The sequence below is a fragment of the Rhinoraja longicauda genome, chromosome 34 (genome assembly GCF_053455715.1).
Source record: "Rhinoraja longicauda isolate Sanriku21f chromosome 34, sRhiLon1.1, whole genome shotgun sequence".
Classification (NCBI taxonomy): Eukaryota; Metazoa; Chordata; class Chondrichthyes; order Rajiformes; family Arhynchobatidae; genus Rhinoraja; species Rhinoraja longicauda.
Window position 1 is genome coordinate 20,075,095 of NC_135986.1, and position 23,949 is coordinate 20,099,043.

The window sequence follows — 23,949 nt, forward strand, 5'->3', positions numbered from 1 at the left end:
CAGCAGCTCTACCCGCTGTGCCACCGTCTGCTCGAGGGACTCTCAAAACCTGCTTCAAAGCAAGCCCCCAAACCCTGCCCTTCAACCTCCAAGGAGTGCAAGGCAGGCGGGAGCACTGAGGAAGGGTCCCGGCCAGTCCATTCCCTCCACAGATGCTGCCCGACCCGCTGAGTCCCTCCAGCACTTTGTGTTCTGTTGTGGGGGCTTCACCGTCGCACACACTGACCCTCACTGGGGGGGGGGGGGGGGATGCGTTAACATATGATGAGCGTTTGACGCAGTACCTTGTGTAGATCCCTCTAATGGCGGGGAGGTCAGTCACCGTGGTAGACTGAGCGGTGTCAGCCACTGTTTTTATTTACGAGAATCAGCCCAGGAATGAGTGGGTTAACGTATGATGAGCGTTTGTGGGCACTGGGCCTGTACTCGCTGGAGTTTAGAAGGACGAGGGTGGACCTCATTGAAACCGTACAGAATAGTGAGCGGCCTGGATAGAGTCAAGTCAAGTCAATTTTATTTGTATAGCACATTTAAAAACAACCCACGTTGACCAAAGTGCTGTACATCTGTTTAGGTACTAAGGAAAAAATGAAACATACAGTAGCACACAAACATAACAGCACATACAAAACAGTTCACAGCGTGGATGTGGAGAGGATGTTTCCACTAGTGGGAGAGTCTAGGACCAGAGGGCACAGCCTCAGAATTAAAGAACGTTCCTTTAGGAAGGAGATGAGGAGGAATTTCTTTAGTCAGAGGGCGGTGGATCTGTGGAATTCATTGCCACTGACGGCTGTGGAGGCCACAAGTCAGTGGGTATTTTTAAAGCAGAGATAGATAGATTCTTGATTAGTAATGGGTGTCAGGGGTTATGGGGAGAAGGCAGGAGAATGGGACTGAGAGGGAGAGATAGATCAGCCATGATTGAATGGCGGAGTAGACTTGATGGGCCGAATGGCCTAATTCTGGACTTTCCTCCTTTTAAATCCCCCTATCCCACGGTGTCAAGGTGGTGGGTCACCACCGTTCTCCCGAGAAACTCGTTGTCTAGTTCCCCTCAGCCGACAATGAACCATTCTGCATTTCCTTGATCAGTGTCTGTGTAGACAATAGACAATAGGTGCAGGAGGAGGCCATTCGGCATTTCGAGCCAGCACCGCCATTCAATGTGATCATGGCTGATCATTCTCAATCAGTACCCCGTTCCTGCCTTCTCCCCATACCCCCTGACTCCGCTATCCTTAAGAGATAGCTCTATCTAGATAGCTAGCTTAGCTTAAGAGCTCTATCTGCTTTGATCTGTCCTTTTCACACCACACCGCCCATGCCTCTGGTCCCCCTCTCCCCTGACTCCCCGTCTGAAGAAGGGGCTCGACCCGGAACGTCTCCCGTTCCTTCTCTGCAGAGATGCTGCCCGTCCCGCTGAGTTACTCCAGCACTTTGTTCCAGCCTCAAAAATGTCGACCTTGCTTTTTGCGTCCTTCGTCTGAGGTAAAAAAACAAAACCCAGCTTGAAACATGCAAATGAAAGTTCAGCAATGTTTCTTTGAAGGTCACAAAATCTAACCCGTGGTGTAAACAGGCCGATGCTGACGGGAGCTTATTGTTTGATTCGGGTAATTTTGCAAATAACACGACTGCCCCTGTTTGTCAGAGTCAGGCTGCAGTTTCGTAGCACCCGGCATTTAGCCACCGCCCGCGACAATTGTCCGTCTTTTAACGCGTTGGCGGAGAGCTGGCGGTGGGGCAGCGGGTGGAGCTGCTGCCTCACGGCGCCAGAGACCCTGGCTCCATCCCGACCACGGGCGCTTGTCTGTGCACGTTCTCCCCGTGACCCGCGTGGGTTTTATCCGGGCGCTCCGGTTTCCTGCGACACTCCAAAGACATGCGGGTTTGGAGGTTAATCGGCTTGGTGTCATTTGTAAATTGTCCCCTCTAAACTAGGGTAAATGTACAGGTTTGTAGGTTGATTGGCTTGGCATAATTGTAAATTGTCCCTGGTGCGTGTAAGATAGTGTTAGTGCACGGGGATGAATGGCTGGCGCGGACTCGGTGGGCCGAAGGGCCTGTTTCCGTGCTGTATCTCCAAACTAAGCTAAATGTACAGGTTTGTAGGTTAATTGGCTTGGCAAAACTGTAAATTGTCCCCAGTGTGTGGGGATCGCTGGTCAGCATGGACTCGGTGGGCCGAAGGGCCTGTTTGCGCGCTGTATCTCCAAACTACAGCTCGATCTCTGTGGCCTCGTACAACCCGAGACTGGGTGGCAGTGTGAACTGTGAGGAAGATGCTATGAGGTTGCAGGGTGACTTGGCCAGGTTGTGTGAGTGGGCGGATGCATGGCAGATGCAGTTTAATGTGGATAAGTGTGAGGTTATCCACTTTGGTGGTAAGAATAGGAAGGCAGAGTATTATCTGAATGGTGTCAAGTTAGGAAAAGGGGACGCACTACGAGATCTGGGTGTCCTAGAGCATCAGTCTCTGAAAGGAAGCATGCAGGTACAGCAGGCAGTGAAGAAAGCCAATGGAGTGTTGGCCTTCATAACAAGAGGAGTTGAGTAAAGGAGCAAAGAGGTCCTTCTGCAGTTGTACAGGGTCCTAGTGAGACCGCGCCTGGAGTACTGTGTGCAGTTTTGGTCTCCAGATTTGAGGAAGGATATTCTTGCTATTGAGGGCGTGCAGCGTAAGTTTACTAGGTTAATTCCCGGAATGGCGGGACTGTCATATGTTGAAAGACTGGAGCGACTGGCCTTGTATACACTGGAATTTAGAAGGATGAGAGGGGATCTTATCGTAACGTATAAGATTATTAAGGGGTTGGACACGTTAGAGGCAGGAAACATGTTCCCAATGTCGGGGGAGTCGAGAAACAGGGGCCACACAGTTTAAGAATAAGGGGTAGGCCATTTAGAACGGAGATGAGGAGAAACTTTTTCAGTCAGAGAGTTGTGAATCTGTGGAATTCTCTGCCTCAGAAGGCAGTGGAGGCCAATTCTCTGAATGCATTCAAGAGAGAGCTGGATAGAGCTCTTAAGGATAGCGGAGTCAGGGGGTATGGGGAGAAGGCAGGAACGGGGTACTGATTGAGAATGATCAGCCGTGATCACATTGAATGGCGGTGCGTACAGGCTCGAAGGGCCGAATGGCCTCCTCCTGCACCGATTGTCTATTGACTTCCCCCGATATCTGCGTTCCCTTGGACATTGCTGGTTCCTGTCGCATTCCTGGTTCCTGCTGCAGACGGCGGTTCCTTCAGCTGCCGGGGGAGCAGGCCAGGCCAGGCTGGGCATTCTCCCCCTAAGCCCCTCCGCTTCCGAGCTGCTGCACCTCTGGGCTGGAGCCCGTCTGCTTGACCCAAGCCCGGCCAGATCCGGCTTTGAATATCGTGTGTCAAAGCTGTGAATGTTTGCGTCCGTCGTTAATTCTGCACCCGGGCTGATCTCTATTTTTGGTCACCCGTCCTCTTTCGTGCGTTTTGGTGTTGAGTTTCCTTTGTGAGCATTCCCTCAAAATGCTGGAGCAACTCAGCGGGACAGGCAGCGTCTCTGGAGAGAGGGAATGGGTGACGTTTCGGGTCGAGACCCTTCTTCAGACTCTAACCCGGAGCGTCACCCATTCCTTCTCTTGCATAGCTGAGATGAGGAAAAACATTTTCAGTCAGAGAGTTGTGAATCTGTGGAATTCTCTGCCTCAAAAGGCAGTGGAGGCCGATTCTCTGAATGCATTCAAGAGAGAGCTGGATAGAGCTCTTAAGGATAGCGGAGTCAGGGGGTATGGGGAGAAGGCAGGAACGGGGTACTGATTGAGAATGATCAGCCATGATCACATTGAATGGCGGTGCGTACAGGCTCGAAGGGCCGAATGGGCTTCTCCTGCACCTATGAAGTGGACATGGGGTTCTCCTGCACCTATTGTCTATTGTCAAAAGGAAGAGAGAGTGGGAAAACGTCAAGCTGGTGATCGATGGTGGGCATGTACACGATGGGCCAAAGGGCCTGTTTCCGCGCTGTATCCCTAAAGTAAAGATGCTATAAATTAAAGTTCAGCCACGATCACATTGAATGGTGGTGCTGGCTCGAAGGGCCGAATGGCCTACTCCTGCACCTATTGTCTATTGTCAAAAGGATGAGAGAGTGGGATAATGTCGAGCGGGTGATCGATGGTGGGCATGGACTCGGCGGGCCGAAGGGCCTGTTTCCGCGCCGTATCTCTAGGGTATGCGTTAGCTCCCTTGGTGACAAGCCTGAGCTGGAGGCCCGTGTGCCTGGCTGACCGTTGGCCTGCTGAGTGGCCACACTGCCCTGCGTTCCAAGTCCTGGCGCAGGCGGCGACTGTGGGCGGCTCTGGGCTTCGGTGATGCACACGGCCATCCATGTAACACAGCACCAGCAGGAAGGAAGAGCAGAATAGTTGGCACATAGTGTTCTAATTTGGACCCTCGCGTTACACTTATTTAAAACCCACCGGTACGTGTCAAAGCATCTGTTGCCGTTTGCAGTCTTCTGTCTTCTCTTCCTTTGTATAAAAAGATATTTTCGTCGACAGTACTGCGCTCTCTGGCCCTGGGTGGCCGTTAGAATCACAGAGTGACGCAGCCCTTCGGCCCAACTCGCCCACACCGACCAACATGCCCCAGCTATACTAGTCCCACCTGCCTGCGTTTGGCCCATATCCCTCCAAACCTGCCCTATCCATGTACCTGTCTAACTGTTCTCTCGACTCTGGATCAGTTCTTCTGGACTGGGGGGGGGAGCCAATGTAACTCCACTTTTTAAGAAAGGAGGGAGAGAGAAAAACAGGGAATTGTAGACCAGTTAGCCTTTACATCGGTAGCGGGGAAGATTCTTGAGTCGATTGTTAAAGAATTCGCTGGAATTTAGAAGATTGAGGGGAGATCTTATAGAAACTTACAAATTCTTAAGGGGTTGGACAGGCTAGATGCAGGAAGATTGATCCCGATGTTGGGGAAGTCCAGAACAAGGGGTCACAGTTTAAGGATAAGGAGGACGTCTTTTAGGACTGAGATGGGAAAGTTTTTTTTCACACGGAGAGTGGTGAATCTGTGGAATTCTCTGCCACAGAAGGTAGTTGAGGCCAGTTTATTGGCTATATTTAAGAGGGAGTTAGATGTGGCCCTTGTGGCTAAAGGGATCAGGGGGTATGGAGAGAAGGCAGGTACGGGATACTGAGTTGGATGATCAGCCATGATCATATTGAATGGCGGTGCAGGCTCGAAGGGCCGAATGGCCTACTCCTGCACCTATTTTCTATGTTTCTATGTTTCTTAAACGTTGGGATAGTCCCACGCTCAACTACCTCCTCCGGCAGCTCGTTCCATACACCCACCACCCTCTGTGTGGAAAAGTTACCCCTCAGATTCCTATTAAATCTTTCCCCCTTCACCTTGAACCTATGTCCTCTGGTCCTTGATTCCCCTACTCTGGGCAACAGACTCTACCCGATCTATTCCTCGCATGATTTTGTGCACCTCTATAAGATCACCCCTCATCCTCCTGCGCTCCATGGAATCGAGACCCAGCCTACTCAACCTCTCCATTTAGCTCACACCCTCTAGTCCTGGCAACATCCTCGTAAATCTTCTCTGAACCCTTTCAAGGTTATTCCTTATGATCATGGTGGTGGAAACAAGGAGTTGGCATTGCATCCCTGTTTTTGCAATCCAGTCCCCTTGATATATGAACTTGGTGCTAGCCAAGCCCTTCTGCCTGGCTGTGCAGTAATGACAGCAAATAGACAGCAAATGCCGGAGTAACTCAGCGGGCCAGGCAGCATCTCTGGAGAAGAAGGAATGGGTGACGTTTCGGGTCGAGACCCTTCTCCAGACCCGACCCGAAACGTCACCCATTCCTTCTCTCCGGAGATCATATTGAATGGCGGTGCAGGCTCGAAGGGCCGAATGGCCTACTCCTGCACCTATTTTCTATGTTTCTATGCCTGGCCCGCTGAGTGACTCCAGCATTTTGTGTCCATCTTCGATTGAAACCAGCGCCTGCCGTTCTTTCCAACGCAGTAATAATTACAGGAGGCTTCGCCTTGCAGTATAATTAACGTCCGTGAACCGCGCTTATGTCCTGCCCGCCGGCACGTGCTCACAAGGAAGGAGCCGGAGCCGGGGCCGCGATGACGCATCGTGGTTAACGCACCTGCCCCTCCCTGTGACAATAGGCAATAGGTGCAGGAGGAGGCCATTCGGCCCTTCGAGCCTGTACGCACCGCCATTCAATGTGATCATGGCCGATCATTCTCAATCAGTACCCCGTTCCTGCCTTCTCCCCATATCTAGAAGGGTCTCGACCCGAAACGTCACCCATTCCTTCTCTCCCGAGATGCTGCCTGACCCGCTGAGTTACTCCAGCATTTTGTGAATAAAAACCTTCGATTTGTACCAGCATCTGCAGTTATCTTCTTATATTATTCTCCCCATACCCCCTGACTCCGCTATCCTTAAGAGCTCTATCTAGCTCTCTCTTGAATGCATCCAGAGAATCGGCCTCCACTGCCCTCTGAGGCAGAGAGTTCCACAGATTCACAACTCTCTGACTGAAAAAGTTTTTCCTCATCTCCGTTCTAAATGGCCGACCCCTTATTCTTAAACTGTGTGTGGCCCCTGGTTCTGGACCTCCCCCGACATTGGGAACATGTTTCCTGCCTCCAACGTGTCCAACCCCTTAATAATCTTATACGTTTCGATAAAATCTCCTCTCATCCTTCTAAATTCCAGTGTGTACAAGCGTCGCTGACCACAGTGGCTATCGGCCCCACCACCGCTGGCCACCCTTGCCTCTGGATGAACTGCGGACAGCGCACTGAGTGCATTGTTAGTCACAGAGAAGATGTAGAGAGGGTGTTTCCAGTCTAGCACCCGAGGGCATGCTCCAGCCCTGTCAGTCTTGACCAGAATGATCCCAGGGAGGGCGGCGGTGAATCTGTGTGGGGTTTCTTTGCCACAGACGGCTGTGGAGGCCACAAGTCAGTGGATATATTTAAGCCGGAGATAGATAGACTCGTGATTAGCGCGGGTGTCGGGGGTTATGGGGAGAAGGCAGGGGAATGGGGTTGGGAGGGAGAGATAGACCACCCAGAGGGCCACAGTTTAAGAATATGTTTTGTTCACAGAAGGATGAGAGGGGATCTTATCGAAACGTATACGATTATTAAGGGGTTGGACACGTTAGAGGCAGGAAACATGTTCCCAATGTTGGGGGGGAGTCCAGAACAAGGGGCCACACAGTTTAAGAATAAGGGGTAGGCCATTTAGAACCGAGATGAGGAAAAACCTTTTTCAGTCAGAGAGTTGTGAATCTGTGGAATTCTCTGCCTCAGAAGGCAGCGGAGGCCAATTCTCTGAATGCATTCAAGAGAGAGCTGGATAGAGCTCTTAAGGATGGCGGAGTCGGGGTACGGGGAGAGGGCAGGAACGGGGTACTGATTGAGAATGAGCAGCCATGATCACATTGAATGGCAGCGCTGGCTCGAAGGGCCGAATGGCCTCCTACTGCGTCTATTGTCCAGTATAGAATGGCCTAATTCTACTCCTATCCCTTATGAACTGAAAATGTATTTTGTGTGTCCTGTTGCTTTTTATTGTGATGACTGTGTGGCAAATGAAGTTCCTCGTATGTTGCAAAACATACTTGGCTAATAAAGTATTGTTGTGAGTGTAAATGTGAATGAGCGGGTTAACGTACGATGAGCGTTTGTGGGCACTGGGCCTGTACTCGCTGGAGTTTAGATGGATGAGGGGGGACCTCATTGAAACTTGCCGGACAGTGAGCAGTCTGGATAGAGTGGATGTGGAGAGGATGTTTCCACAAGTGGGAGAGTCTAGGACCAGAGGCCACAGCCTCAGAATTAAAGGACGTTCCTTTAGGAAGGAGATGAGGAGGAATTTCTTTAGTCAGAGGGCAGTGAATCTGTGGGATTCTTTGCCACAGACGGCTGTGGAGGCCACAAGTCAGTGGGTATTTTTAAGGCAGAGATAGATAGATTCTTGATTAGTGCGGGTGTCAGGGGTTATGGGGAGAAGGCAGGAGAATGGGATTGGGAGGGAGAGATAGATCAGCCATGATTGAATGGCGGAGTAGACCTGATGGGCCGAATGGCCTAATTCTGCTCCTATCACTTGTGTTAATGCCAACGACTTTCAGCCCTGTTTAACCTACCACTTTACTAGACTTTACTTCAGAGATGCATGGATAGGACAGGTTTAGTGGGCCAAACGTAGGCAGGTGGGACTGGTGTAGCTGGGGCATGTTGGCTTGCGTAGGAAGGAACTGCAGATGCTGGTTGAAATGGAAGGTAGACACAGAGTGCTGGAGTAACTCAGCGGGACAGGCGGCATCTCTGGAGAGACGGAATGGGTGAGGTTTGGGGTCGAGACCCTTCTTCAGACGTGTTGGCTAGTGTTGGTAAGATGGGTCGAAGAGCCTGTTTTCATCCTGTACGACTCTGTACAGCGTGGCCGATCGGCTCAACGAGTCTGTGGCGACCAGCGATCACCCTGTAAACTGGCTCTATCCTGGACAGTGGGCACGATTTACATCGGCCAATTAACCTACAAACCCGAGCCCGTGGGAGAAAACCCACGCGGTCACGGGGAGAACGTGCATGGATCTATCAGCGGACCTTGCTGCGGGGAAGGTCCACACATGAGCTGCGGCAACTCGAGAAAGGTGAGACCACACCTGGAGTATTGCGTACAGTTTTGGTCTCCTAATCTGAGGAAAGACATTCTTGCCATAGAGGGAGTACAGAGAAGGTTCACCAGATTGATCCCTGGGATGGCAGGACTTTCATATGAAGAAAGACTGGATAGACTCGGCTTGTACTCGCTGGAATTTAGAAGACTGAGGGGGGATCTTATAGAAACTTACAAAATTCTTAAGGGGTTGGACAGGCTAGATGCAGGAAGATTGTTCCCGATGTTGGGGAAGTCCAGAACAAGGGGTCACAGTTTAAGGATAAGGGGGAAGTCTTTTAGGACAGAGAGTGGTGAATCTGTGGAACTCTCTGCCACAGAAGGTAGTTGAGGCCAGTTCATTGGCTATATTTAAGAGGGAGTTAGATGTGGCCCTTGTGGCTAAAGGGATCAGGGGGTATGGAGAGAAGGCAGGTACGGGATACTGAGTTGGATGATCAGCCATGATCATTTTGAATGGCAGTGCAGGCTCGAAGGGCCGAATGGCCTACTCCTGCACCTATTTTCTATGTCTATGTTTCTATGTTGTCGGTGTTGTGGTCAAAGCCTGTCTTGGTCTGAAGAAAGGTCCCGACTCTACACGTTCCTTTAGCTCCAAGATGCTGCCTGACCCGCTGAGTTACTCCAGCATCTTTTGTCTCTCGTTGGACTGCTGCATGGATGGGAACGGTTCGGAGGGAGATGGGCCAAACGCGGGCAGATGGGGCTATTTTGGTGAGGGAGAGCGGTGGGCGTGGAAGAATTGGGCCAAAGGGCCTGTTTCGCTGCTGTGCGGGTCTGTGTGTGGGGAGGAGGGGTGCCAACTATCTCACTCCCAAATAAGGGACAAGGTGAAGTCACCGCCCCACGTGACCTCACCCAGCCAGCGGCCACCTGCTCCCGCTCCACCAATGGCGGCCGCCCGTGCCGGGAGGTGGGTTGCCATGCAACCTCCGTTAGGTGGCACCCGGGCCTCCGGGCCTACAGTGTCCGGAGCTAAAATGTCGGAAACCTCGAGTGTAGGGACCTAAACTGTCTGGGCCTACAGTGTCCGGGCCTACAGCGTCCCCTCGGGCCTGATACGGGACAAGGGCGGTCCCGTACGGGACAAATCATTTTAGGCCAAAATACGGGATGCCCCCCCTTCTGTGGAGGGAGGGACAGAGTCGGGGGAGGGCAGGGGGTGGGAGGGTGGAAACAATAATAGACAATAGGTGCAGGAGGAGGCCATTCGGCCCTTCGAGCCAGCACCGCCATTCAATGTGATCATGGCTGATCATTCTCAATCAGTACCCCGTTCCTGCCCTCTCCCCATACCCCCTGACTCCGCTATCCTTAAGAGCTCTATCTAGCTCTCTCTTGAATGCATTCAGAGAATTGGCCTCCACTGCCTTCTGAGGCAGAGAATTCCACAGATTCACAACTCTCTCTGAGTGAAAAGGTTTTTCCTCATCTCCGTTCTAAATGGCCGACCCCTTATTCTTAAACTGTGTGGCCCCTGGTTCTGGACTCCCCCAACATTGGGAACATGTTTCCTGCCTCTAGCGTGTCCAAAGTTCTGCATCTTTCGCTGGTGGGGGGGGAGGGGGGGTCTTCCCAACTGGCAAGTGCGGCCCCCTTCTCTCCCTCCCCGTCGTGCTGCCGATCCTCGTGCAGTTCCCCGACCATCTATTTTTCTGAAGCAAAGCCACAAAGAGAGAGACTGGGAGCGGGGAGCCCTTGTCTTAATTCCAATCACAGCATCTACGCGTCGAGGACTGGAATCGTTTTACTCAATGCAAAGGATTTGAATGAAATGTTGTGTCTTGTTTCCACGAGGCACCAAAGGATAACTGGGTGAGAGAGGGTGTAACAGCTCGAGCTGCAAATGTTGGAGGTCATTAACCTCCCACGCACAGCTCAGCGTTTAATGGGGTGTGAACCAAGTGCGTGTGAGTAAGGGCCATGGGAGGAGGGGGTTTACTTGCACACCATGGGCAGTGGACAGAGCAGGGAGGTACAGTGCCATGTCTTGTTGTTGCGTGTTATCGAGTCTATCAGTACATGATCACAATCAAGCTGTCCGCCGCGGGATAAGGGGAGTAACGCCCAGTGCAAGATGAAGTCTGGCACGCTTGATTCTGAAGAAGGCTCCTGACCCAACACGTGACCCATCCACGATCATAAGTAGGCCATTCGGCCCATCGGCTCTACTCCACCGTCTGACCCATCCCTTCTCCCCCTCACCCCCTTTGCCCTGTCCTCTCCCCACAACCCCGGTGGCGCGGCGGTAGAGCCGCCGCCTTACAGCGAATGCAGCGCCGGAGACCCAGGTTCCATCCCGACTAAGGGCGCCGTCTGTACGTTCTCCCCGTGACCCGCGTGGGTTTTCTCCGAGGTCTTCGGTTTCCTCCCACACTCCAAAGACGTGCGGGTTTGTAGGTTAATTGACTGGGTAAAATGTAAAAATTGTCCCTAGTGGGTGTGTAGGATAGTGTTAGTGTGCGGGGATCGCTGGGCGGCGCGGACTCGGTGGGCCGAAGGGCCTGTTTCCGCGCTGTATCTCTAAATCTAAACAATCTGACGTGACAGAGAGAGACAGATTCTTGATTGGTGCGGGTGTCAGGGGTTATGGGGAGAAGGCGGGAGAATGGGGTTAGGAGGGAGAGATAGATCAGCCACGATTGAATGGCGGAGTGGACTTGATAGGCCGGGTGGCTCCTCAATAGACAATAGACATTAGGTGCAGGAGGAGGCCATTCAGCCCTTCGAGCCAGCACCGCCATTCAATGCGATCATGGCTGATCATTCTCAATCAGTACCCCGTTCCTGCCTTCTCCCCATACCCCCTCACTCCGCTATCCTTAAGAGCTCTATCCAGTTCTCTCTTGAAAGCATCCAACGAACTGGCCTCCACTGCCTTCTGAGGCAGAGAATTCCACACCTTCACCACTCTCTGACTGAAAAAGTTCTTCCTCATCTCCGTTCTAAATGGCCTACCCCTTATTCTTAAACTGTGGTCCCTTGTTCTGGACTCCCCCAACATTGGGAACATGTTTCCTGCCTCTAATGTGTCCAATCCCCTAATTATCTTATATGTTTCAATAAGATCCCCCCCTCGAGCGTATAAACTTATGAAGTCACGATTAGGTCTTCTGGTAGCCCTGCTGAAAAGAATAAACCACTTCCTGGTTGCTCAAGATTGCCTACGTGCTTCCAGCTGACTGGTAAATAAATATATGCCTGTTGTCTTGCTAAACCCCAGAGGACACAGGCTCAAGGTGAAGGGGAAAAGATTTCACAGGAATCGGAGGGGAAGCCTTTCCACACAGAGGGTGGCGGGTGTGTGGAACGAGCTGCCAGAGGAGGCAGTTGAGGCTGGGACTATCCCAACGTTTAAGAAACGGTTGGACAGGTACATGGATAGAAACATAGAAAATAGGTGCAGGAGTAGGCCATTCGGCCCTTTGAGCCTGCACCGCCATTCAATGTGATCATGGCTGATCATCCAGCTCAGTAACCTGTACCTGCCTTCTCTCCATACCCCCTGATCCCTTTAGCCACAAGGGCCACATCTAACTCCCTCTTAAATATAGCCAATGAACTGGCCTCAACTACCTTCTGTGGCAGAGAATTCCACAGACTCACCACTCTCTGTGTGAAGAAATGTTTTCTCATCGCGGTCCTAAAAGACTTAAGCTGTGACCCCTGGTTCTGGACTTCCCCAACATCGGGAACAATCTTCCCGCATCTAGCCTCTTCCAACCCCTTAAGAATTTTATATGACGGGTTTGGAGGGATATGGGCCAAGCGCGGGCAGGTGGGACTAGTGTGGATGGGACATGTTGGCCGGAGTGGGCAAGTTGGGTTGAAGGACCTTTTTCCACGCTTTATCTCTAAACTAAACGTTAAACGCCGGGTTGTAGCGCAGGTATAGAGTTGCTGCCTTACCACGCCAAAGACCCGGGTTTAACCCTGACCACGGGTGCTGTAAGAAAATAACTGCAGATGCTGCTACAAATCGACGGTACTTATACACAAAATGCTGGAGTAACTCAGCAGGTCAGGCAGCATCTCAGGAGAGAAGGAATGGGTGACGTTTCGGGTCGGGACCCTTCTTCAGACTGACCACGGGTGCTGCCTGTATGGATAATCAGTGGTGGTACTGTCCCAATACCACCCATCTTTTCTCTCCTGCAAGATAGATTTACATTTCAATGTTTGGGTCAGACCTAGTTATCAGAATTCGTCATCGCAACTGGCTGTGGAATGAAGACAAATATCTCGTCTCCTGTTTGGCAGCCTCCTCTGTTTACTGGCTCTCTAACCACCCAAACTGTTTCCTTGTTTATTCTAACCCCCCCCCCCCCCCCTGCTGTGGCCACATGAGCGTTAATCTTCTTACAAATCGTTTCTGACTTCCGCCCGATTAGTTTAGTTTATAGATGCAGCGCGGAAACAGGCCCTTCGGCCCACCGGGTCCGCGCCGACCAGCGATCCCCGCACACTACACTGTCCTGCACACACTGGGGGACAATTCACATTTATACCAAGCCAATTAACCTATGAGCCCGCACGTCTTTGGAGGGTGGGAGGAAACCGAAGATCTTGGACAGGACCCACGCAGGTCACGGGGAGAACGTACAGACTCCGTACAGACAGACCCGTAGTCAGGATCAACAGACAATAGGTGCAGGAGGAGGCCATTCGGCCCTTTGAGTCAGCACCGCCATTCAATAGACAATAGGTGCAGGAGTAGGCCATTCGGCCCTTCGAGCCAGCACCGCCATTCAATGTGATCATAGCTGATCATTCTCAATCAGTACCCCCCGTTCCTGCCTTCTCCCCATACCCCCTGACTCCGCTATCCTTAAGAACTCTATCCAGCTCTCTCTTGAATGCATTCAGAGAATTGGCCTCCACTGCCTTCTGAGGCAGAGAATTCCGCAGATTCACAACTCTCTGTGGCTTTGATGGGCCGAACGGCCTGATTCCGCTCCTGTCCCTTACCGACTCGTGAATGGATCGGCCACGATTGAATGTCAGAGCAGGGCCCGATGGACCGAATGGCCTCGTTCTGCCGCTGCGGGGGGCGACGGAGCCCGAGGGAGGGTCTCGACCCGAAACGCCGCCCGTCCCTTCTCTCCCGAGATGCTGCCCGACCCGCTGAGTTACTCCGGCTTTTTGTGATACCCCCCGACCCGCACGCGTTCCCCCGTGGTGGAAATCGTCTGTGCGCCCATCCGCGCCAGCGTTCTCAGCGCCGTGACGCGTGCTGCCTGCGTTACTGCGCGCCCCGGTTGCAAATTAAACCCCCCCCCCCCCCCCCCAGCAGCTGGCCACGGTCTCATCTGTGCCTTGCAATCTTTCACAAGATGTGTGTAGGTGTGCAGTGATTACTGCGTGACGTACAACTTAGAGAGAGAGGGGGAGAGAGGGGGGAGAGAGAGAGAGAGAGAGGGAGAGAGAGAGAGAGAGAGGGAGGCTCTCCTTCACACTGCGCAGTTCGAAGTGGCAAATGCCTCTATAGTCGGTTACATAATGAATTACTTCAAAATACACTGCAAGATTCTGCAGACCATACACGAGGTAAATAACAATCTGCCTTTTTGTTTCGCTGTTACCGGGTGAGTGGTTGCTGGAAGGGGGGGTGAAGGCAGGAGGCAGGGCAATGCTTCCAGCTCCTATCCCCCCCCCCCCCCCCGTCCCCCCCCATCCACTCTCTCCCGGGGGGATGGTTTAGCATCCGGCAGAGCTACAGAGAGATGGCGGGGTTGTGGGGGGGGGGGGGGGGGGTCTGGGGTTTATTCCACTTGCTCACTGCTACAAGACTGCTAGCCCAGATTTCTATGCTGATTTAACCTCCCCCTCTCTCCCCCTCTCTCCCCCCTCTCTCCCCCCCTCTCTCCCCCCCTCTCTCCCCCCCTCTCTCCCCCCCTCTCTCCCCCCTCTCTCCCCCCCTCTCTCCCCCCCTCTCTCCCCCCCTCTCTCCCCCCCTCTCTCCCCCCCTCTCTCCCCCCCTCTCTCCCCCCCTCTGCTCCCCCCCTCTCTCCCCCCCTCTCTCCCCCCCTCTCTCCCCCCCTCTCTCCCCCCCTCTCTCCCCCCCTCTCTCCCCCCCTCTCCCCCCCTCTCTCCCCCCCCTCTCTCCCCCCCTCTCTCCCCCCCTCTCTCCCCCCCTCTCTCCCCCCCTCGCTCCCCCCCTCGCTCCCTCCCCCCTCCCTCTCTGTCTCCGTCTCCGTCTCTCCCCCCCTCCCCGTCTCTCCCCCTCTCTCTCTTCCTCTCCGTCTCCGTCTCTCCCCCCCTCTCTCCCTCCCTCCCTCTCACCCTCCGTCTGTCTCTCTCTCCCTCCGTCTGTCTCTCTCCCTCCCCGTCTGTCTCTCTCTCCCTCCGTCTGTCTCTCTCTCCTCCGTCTGTCTCTCTCTCCCTCCGTCTGTCTCTCTCTCCCTCCGTCTGTCTCTCTCTCCCTCTGTCTGTCTCTCTCTCCCTCCGTCTGTCTCTCTCTCCCTCCCTCTCACCCCCCGTCTGTCTCTCTCTCTCTCTCCGTCTGTCTCTCTCTCCCTCCGTCTGTCTCTCTCTCCGTCTGTCTCTCCCTCCGTCTGTCTCTGTCTCTCTCTCCCTCCGTCCGTCTCTCCCTCCGTCTGTCTCTGTCCTCCGTCTGTCTCTGTCTCTCTCCCCCCCTCACTCAGTGTCACAGGTGGGATGGCGCTGAGCATCACGGGAAGCCTCTCTGGACCTGAAGCCGTCCTCGTTGCTTGTCCGTGGCTTCTCGTAGGCGCAAGTGACCCAAGTCGACCGTGTGCAGGCAGCCAGACACCAAGCCCCCCCCCCCCCCCCACCGTGTGTCTGTGTAACGCCGCACGATCATCGGGGCGCCATGGTGGCGCGCCGGGTAGAGCTGCTGCCTCACCTTGCCAGCGGCCCCAGGTTCCACCCCGACCACGAGCGCTGTCCGCGCGGAGTTTGCACGTTCTCCCCGTGACCCGCGTGGGTTTTCTCCGGGGCGCTTCGGTTTCCTCCCACACTCCAAAGACGTGCGGGTTTGTAGGTTGCTTGGCGTGTGTAAAGTGTAACTTGGCCCTAGTGTGTGTGGGACAGTGCTGGTGTGCGGGGAGATCGCTGGGCGGCACGGACTCGGTGGGCCGAAGGGCCTGTTTGCGTGCTGTATCTCTGCATCTGTACCAGCAGCTGCACCAGACTGCTGTCTTTTTGTATGTAATGAACTAAGGAATGAACTAAGTGGAAGGAACTGCAGATGCTGGTTTACCCTGAAGGTAGATAGGAGGAACTGCAGATGCTGGTTTACCCTGAAGGTAGATAGGAGGAACTGCAGATGAAATGTGTAGGAAGGAACTGCAGGTGCTGGTTTAAACCAAAGTTAGACACAAACAGCTGGAGTACCTCAGCAGGACGGACAGCATCTCTGGAGAGAGGCTTGTATTCACTGGAATTTAGAAGGACGAGAGGAGATCTTATCGAAACGTATAGGATTATTAAGGGGTTGGACACGTTAGAGGCAGGAAACATGTTCCCAATGTTGGGGGAAGTCCAGAACCAGGGGCCACACAGTTTAAGAATAAGGGGTCGGCCATTTAGAACGGAGATGAGGAAAAACCTTTTCAGTCAGAGAGTTGTGAATCTGTGGAATTCTCTGCCTCAGAAGGCAGTGGAGGCCGATTCTCTGAATGCATTCAAGAGAGAGCTGGATAGAGCTCTTAAGGATAGCGGAGTCAGGGGGTATGGGGAGAAGGCAGGAACGGGGCACTGATTGAGGATGATCAGCCATAATCACATTGAATGGTGGTGCTGGCTCGAAGGGCTGAATGGCCTCCTCCTGCACCTATTGTCTATTGAGAGAAGGAACAAGTGACATTTTGGGTCGAGACCTTTCTTCAGATGCTGGCCGTTATCACCACTTCCACAGCCAACAATGGACCATTGTGGGCCGACGTGCCTGTTTCTACTCGGTCGGTATCTGTCTCTGTATCTATAAGAAAATAACTGCAGATGCTGGTACAAATCGAAGGTATTTATTCACAAAATGCTGGAGTAACTCAGCGGGTCAGGCAGCATCTCAGGAGAGAAGGAATGGGTGACGTTTCATAGAAACATAGAAAATAGGTGCAGGAGTAGGCCATTCGGCCCTTCGAGCCTGTACGCACCGCCATTCAATATGATCATGGCTGATCATCCAGCTCAGTATCCCGTACCTGCCTTCTCTCCATACCCTCTGATCCCTTTAGCCACAAGGGCCACATCTAACTCCCTCTTAAATATAGCCAATGAACTGGCCTCAACTACCTTCTGTGGCAGAGAATTCCACAGATTCACCGCTCTCTGTGTGGAAAAAAAAAATTCTCATCTCGGTCCTAAAAGACTTCCCCCTTATCCTTAAACTGTGACCCCTTGTTCTGGACTTCCCTAACATCGGGAACAATCTTCCTGCATCCAGCCTGTCCAACCCCTTAAGAATTTTGTAAGTTTCTATAAGATCCCCCCTCAATCTTCTAAATTCCAGCGAGTACAAGCCGAGTCTATCCAGTCTTTTGGGTCGAAACCCTTCTTCAGACATCTACATCAGTTTGCTGTCCTCCAGCGTAACTCCCTTGTTCTTCTGAAAGGATGATGGAGCTTAGTGTGGAAACAGACTTCTGTTAAAAATGTGCCCAGTGTGCAGGATAGTGCTAGTTGGCTGGTCGGCGCGGACTCGGTGGGCTGAAGGGGCTGTTTGAGCACTGTACCTATGTCTAAAGAATTCTATACTTATAACGAAGGTCGACACAAAATGCTGGAGTAACTCAGCATGTCAGGCAGCATCCCCGGAGAGAAGGAATGGGTGATGTTTCGGGTCGAGACCCTTCAGCCCCGAAACGTCACCCATTCCTTCTCTCCAGGGATGCTGCCTGACATGCTGAGTTACTCCAGCCTCTTGTGTCTATCATTTTATTAAAGGATGGTTGAGTTGCCTGGTAACAGCTGGGGAGAAATTGAGGCCCCTCGCCCCCGTTTAATTTAGTTTATGGTCACGTGTGCTGAGGTACAGTGAAAAGTCTTTCATTGTTGCGTGCGATCCAGTCAGCGGAAAGACTATACATCGGCGTGACCAAGCGCAGGCTCACCGATCGTTTCGCTGAACACCTCCGCTCAGTCCGCCTAAACCTACCTGATCTCCCGGTGGCTGAGCACTTCAACTCCCACTCCCGCACTGACCCTGTCCTGGGCCTCCACCACTGTCAGAGTGAGGCCCAGCGCAAATTGGAGGAACGGCACCTCATTTTGCTTGGGCAGCTTACACCCCAGCGGTATGAACATTGACTTCTCTAACTTCAAGTAACCCGTGCCTTCTCTCTCTCTCCATCCCTCCCCCCTTCCCAGTTCTCCGACTAGTCTGACTGACCTTGTTTACATTTTATCTCTGTTTGCTCTGTAAGAAAATAACTGCAGATGCTGGTACAAATCGAAGGTATTTATTTCACAAAATGCTGGAGTAACTCAGCGGGTCAGGCAGCATCTCGGGAGAGAAGGAATGGGTGACGTTTCGGGTCAAGACCCTTCTTCAGACTGATGTCAGGGGGGGGGGGGGCGGGACAAAGGAAGGATATAGGTGGAGGCAGGAAGATAGAGGGAGAACTGGGAAGGAGGAGGGGAAGAGAGGGACAGAGGAACTATCTAAAGTTGGAGAAGTCAATGTTCATACCGCTGGGCTGAAAGCTGCCCAAGCGAAATATGAGGTGCTGTTCCTCCAATTTCCGGTGGGCCTCACTATGGCACTGGAGGAGGCCCAGGACAGAAAGGTCAGACTGGGAGTGGGAGTTGAAGTGCTCAGCCACCGGGAGATCAGGTTGGTTAAGGCGGACTGAGCGAAGGTGTTGAGCTCTGTTTGCTCTGTCGTTACCTTCTCCCAGCTAATAATGATCTATTCTACATTTCCCTTGGTCTCCATCCCCTTTGTCCCGTATTCACACCTTGCCCTTCCTTATCCCTGTCTCTCCCTCTCCCCCGACGTAGTCTGAAGGAGGGTCTCGACCCGAAACATCCCCTGCTCCTCCTCTCCAGAGATGCTGCCTGTCCCGCTGAGTTACTCCAGCTCTTTGTGTCTATCAGCGGAAAGACTAAACACGATCACAATCAAACTGTACGGATGTGGCGTGAAGCAAATAACGTTTAGTGCAAGATAACGTCCAGTAAGGTCTGATCAATGATAACCTGAGGCTCTCCATCGAGGTAGATGTTAGCTCAGGACCGCTCTCTAGTTGTTGATAGAATCTCCAATGAGGTAGATGGGAGATAGACTCAAGGTAAAAACTATGTATAAAGTGCTGGAGTAACTCAGCGGGTCAGGCACCATCTCTGGAGAAAAGGGATAGATTATGTTTTAAGACAATAGACAATAGGTGCAGGAGTAGGCCATTCGAGCCAGCACCGCCATTCAATGTGATCATGGCTGATCATTTTCAATCAGTACCCCGTTCCTGCCTTCTCCCCATACCCCCCTGACTCCGCTATCCTTAAGAGCTCTATCTAACTCTCTCTTGAATGCATTCAGAGAATCGGCCTCCGCTGCCTTCTGAGGCAGAGAATTCCACAGATTCACAACTCTCTGACTGAAAAAGGTTTTTCCTCATCTCCGTTCTAAATGGCCTACCCCTTATTCTTAAACTGTGTGGCCCCTTGTTCTGGACTCCCCCAACATTGGGAACATGTCTCCTGCCTCTAACGTGTCCAACCCCTTAATAATCTTGTATGTTTTGGGTCGGAACCCTTCTTCAGACTGCAATTGGACAGAGGGGGAAACCGGGGGGGGGGGGGGGGGAGGGAGACAGGGAGACGGGAGGGCAGGACCGCTCTCTGGTTGGTGAGAGGATGGTTCGGTTGCCGGGAAGAATCTGGGCTGGGTTGATGCCTTACAGGAGGGTCGGTGGATGTAGGTAGGTGTGGGGCTGGTGGGTTCGTCGGGCGTGTCAGCGCATAGTCTGAAGAAGGAACCGTTCGTAGCCCAATCTCCATCTGTGTTCTTTTTAGATTTAGATTTAGAGATACAGCGCGGAAACAGGCCCTTTGGCCCACCGAGTCCGTGCCGCCCAGCGATCCCCACACACTAACACTATCCTACACCCACTAGGGACAATTTTTACATTTACCCACCCAATTAACCTACATACCTGTACATCTTTGGAGTGTGGGAGGAAACCGAAGATCTCGGAGAAAACCCACGCGGGTCTCGGGGAGAACGTACAAACTCCGTACAGACGGCGCCCGTAGTCAGGATCGAACCCGAGTCTCCGGCGCTGCATTCGCTGTAAGGCAGCAACTCTACCGCTGCGCCACCGTGCCGCCGTTCTTCCCAGGACTCCAAGGGTGTGAGCTATCGGGAGAGGTTGAATAGGCCGGGACTCTATTTCACCTGGAGTGCAGGAGGATGAGGGGTATAAAAGCACAAGGGGAATAGATCGGGTAGATGCGCAGATTCTCTTGCCCAGAGTAGGGGAATCGAGGACCAGAGGACACAGGTTCATGGTGAAGGGGAAAAGATTTAATAGGAATCTGAGGGGCAACTTTTTTCACACAGAGGGTGGCGGGTGTATGGAGCGAGCTGCCAGAGGAGGTAGTTGAGGATGGGACTATCCCAACGTTGAAGAAACAGTAACACAGCGACATGGATAGGACAGGTTTGGAGGGATATGGGCCAAGCACGGGCAGGTGGGACTGGTGTAGGTGGAACATGTTGGCCGGTGTGGGCAAGTTAGGCCGAAGGGCCTGTTTCCATGCAGTATCACTCTGTGACTCTATGATGCTAGGTCATGGTTGCCTGGTGCAAGTCCTAGCTCGAACAAGTCCTAGTTGTCTTTACAGTTAGCGTGACCCATGGCCTGATGCCCTTAGTCAGAGGGTGGTGAACCTGTGGAATTCATTGCCACAGAAGGCTGTGGAGACCAAGTCAATGGATATTTTTACAGCAGAGATGGATAGATTCTCGATTAGTATGGGTGTCAGGGGATATTGGGGAGAAGGCAGGAGAATGGGGTTAGGAGGGAGAGATAGATAGATCAGCCGTGATCAAAGATACTAGAGGGACAAGATGGACCACTCCATTGGAATCGCCTATACTGAAGTGTAGTACGCAAAGGAGCCATTTTAGTGGACAAAACCCGCCTCTCGCAGTGTAATCAGTGTTGTGGGGGAACAGTATGTGTGACGATACCATTAAAATGCAGAATGTATCGATCAAATCGATCAATTTGCAGATTTTTGTTATTTTTCGTTTAAAATGTTTCGAGCGGCACGGTGGCGCAGCGGTAGAGTTGCTGCCTTACAGCGAATGCAGCGCCGGAGACCCGGGTTCCATCCCGACCACGGGCGCCGTCTGTACGGAGTTTGTACGTTCTCCCCGTGATCCGCGTGGGTTTTCTCCGAGATCTTCGGTTTCCTCCCACACTCCAAAGACGTGCAGGTTTGTAGGTTAATTGGCTGGGCAAATGTAAAAATTGTCCCTAGTGGGTGTAGGATAGCGTTAGTGTGCGGGGATCGCTGGGCGGCGTGGACCCGGTGGGCCGAAGGGCCTGTTTCTGCGCTGTATCTCTAAATCTAAATCTAAACAATCTGCAAGTTTCTGCCTACTAAAATGGCGCCGTGACCCTACAGCAGTTTTTACGGTGGAGTGGTCTATCTTGTTCCTCTAGCGCCTTTGACCATGATTGAATGGCGGCGTTGACTTGATGGGCCGAATGGCCTCATTCTGCTCCTCTCGCGTACGAGATCATGTAACCGGTGAAGCTATGGGGCGGTTTTTTTTGTTCTCCCTCTGGAATCTCTCTTCCCCCCCCCCCCCCCCAAGCCCATTACGCAGTTGCATCTAATCTCCAGTGCCATCAGTGCCTGGCTCAGGATGAAAGGCGTGATGTACGCACGTAACATCCAGCCAGCAGTTGCCTCCAAAGCACTGCAGGTCTCCGCGATGGAGCACAGTCGTGCCTGGCTCTGCGCGTGAAGCCTCGGCTCCTCCGAACTTCTCCGTACCGTTGTGCCTCTCCCCTTCGGGTACGTCAGAGCGGCCTCTGGGGAAGAAAGTTCTGCCCCCTCACACCCCCCCCCTCCCCTGTGAAGAAATGGTCTCTCCATCCCTTCCCCCTTCCCAGTTCTCCGACCAGTCTTACAGTCTCCGACTACTATCGCTGGGAGAGAAAACTGCAGGCGCTGGTCGAAGGGCCGAATGGCCCACTCCTGCACCTATTGTCTATTGTCTATTGTCTATTGTCTATTGAATTCGAAGGTAGACACAAAACGCTGGAGTAACTCAGCGGGTCAGGCAGCATCTCGGGAGAGAAGGAATGGGTGACGTTTCGGGTCGAGACCCCTCTTCAGACTGATCAGAAGGAATGGGTGACGTTTCGGGTCGAGACCCCTCTTCAGACTGATCAGAAGGAATGGGTGACGTTTCGGGTCGAGACCCTTCTTCAGACTGCACCCTCTTCCCCTGACATCAGTCTGAAGAAGGGTCTCGACCCGAAACGTCACCCATCCCTTCTCTCCCGAGACGCTGCCCAACCCGCTGAGTTACTCCGGCGTTTTGTGTCCACCGACATTTTATCTCTGTTTGCTTCGTCGCTCCCTCCTCCCAACTCACAATGATCCGTCTGCAGGAAGGAACCACGGAAGCTGGATTAAACCGAAGACAGACACAAACAGCTGGAGTAACTCAGCGGCCTGCCGGGTCCGCGCTAACCGGCAATCCACGCGCATTGATTTTTTAAAAAGATTTAGATTTAGAGATACAGCTCGGAAACAGGCCCTTCGGCCCACCGGGTCCGCGCCGCCCAGCGATCCCCGCACATTAACACTATCCTACACACACACTAGGGAGAATTTTAACATTTACCCAGCCAATTAACCTACATACCTGCACGTCGTTGGAGTGTGGGAGGAAACCCACGCAGGTCACGGGGAGAACGTACAAACTCCGTACAGACGGCGCCCGTAGTCGGGATGGAACCCGAGTCTCCGGCGCTGCATTCGCTGTAAGGCGGCAACTCTACCGCTGCGCCACCGTGCCGCCCCACTATCCTACACACTATCCTACACACTATCCTACACGCACTATTGTAAACTCGTTCATTTTAACCGAACCCAATTTGCCTGCAAACCCGCACGTCTTTGGAGCGCGGGAGGAAACCGAAGGTCTCGGAGAAAACCCACGCAGGGTCACGGGGAAGCGTGCAAGTTCCGTATCGGCGAGCGCCTGCAGTTTCTGGCGCTGTGAGGCGGCGGCGCGACCGCTGCACCAACAAATGAAGAAATTAAGAGGCGGATATAGAATGCAGGAGGGTTTCGCTTAGTTGGAGTCCGTGTTCCCAATGTCGGGGGAGTCCAGAACCAGGGGCCACACACAGTTTAAGAATAAGGGGTCGGCCATTTAGAACGGAGATGAGGAAAAAAACTTTTTCAGTCAGAGAGTTGTGAATCTGTGGAATTCTCTGCCTCAGAAAGTCAGAGAGTGGTGAAGGTGTGGAATTCTCTGCCTCAGAGGGCAGTGGAGGCCAGTTCGTTGGATGCTTTCAAGAGAGAGCTGGATAGAGCTCTTAAGGATAGCGGAGTGAGGGGGTATGGGGAAAAGGCAGGAACGGGGTACTGATTGAGAGTGATCAGCCATGATCGCATTGAATGGCGGTGCTGGCTCGAAGGGCTGAATGGCCTCCTCCTGCACCTATTGTCTATTGTCTATTGTCTATAAAGGCAGTGGAGGCCAATTCTCTGGATGCATTCAAGAGAGAGCTCGATAGAGCTAGATAGAAACGTATAAGATTATTAAGGGGTTGGACACGTTAAAGGCAGGAAACGTTCCCAATGTTGGGGGAGTCCAGAACCAGGGGCCACAGTTTAAGAATAAGGGGTCGGCCATTTAGAACTGAGATGAGGAAAAACTTTTTCATTCAGAGAGTTGTGAATCTGTGGGATTCTCTGCCTCAGAAGGCAGTGGAGGCCAATTCTCTGAATGCATTCAAGAGAGAGTTGGATAGAGCTCTTAAGGATAGCGGAGTCAAGGGGTATGGGGAGAGGGCAGGAACGGGGTACTGATTGTGGATGATCGGCCATGATCACATTGAATGGCGGTGCTGGCTCGAAGATCCGAATGGCCTCCTCCTGCACCTATTGTCTATTGAATGGCGGTGCTGGCTCGAAGGGCCGAATGGCCTCCTCCTGCACCTATTGTCTATTGAGTCACAGCGTTGCAACGGGCCCTTTACAGCAGAGTCCACACCGACCGCCCTTCGGCCCACCG

The 23,949-nt window shown here is 52.8% G+C and overlaps 1 protein-coding gene across 3 annotated transcripts in view; it reads left to right on the plus strand.

Moving 5' to 3' along the window:
* LOC144609232 (serine/threonine-protein kinase MARK2-like) overlaps positions 1-23,949 on the plus strand; it is a 96,840-nt gene that overhangs the window by 13,293 nt on the left and 59,598 nt on the right. For 2 of the 3 annotated variants that reach the window (XM_078427652.1, XM_078427656.1), the window contains exon 1: positions 14,143-14,264. The exons of the other annotated variant lie outside the window; for it this stretch is intronic. In XM_078427652.1, the coding sequence (XP_078283778.1) occupies positions 14,217-14,264 (48 nt within the window). In that variant the 5' untranslated portion in view covers positions 14,143-14,216. Of the gene's footprint in view, positions 1-14,142; positions 14,265-23,949 lie in introns of those variants that run through there. 3 annotated transcript variants of the gene reach the window in all.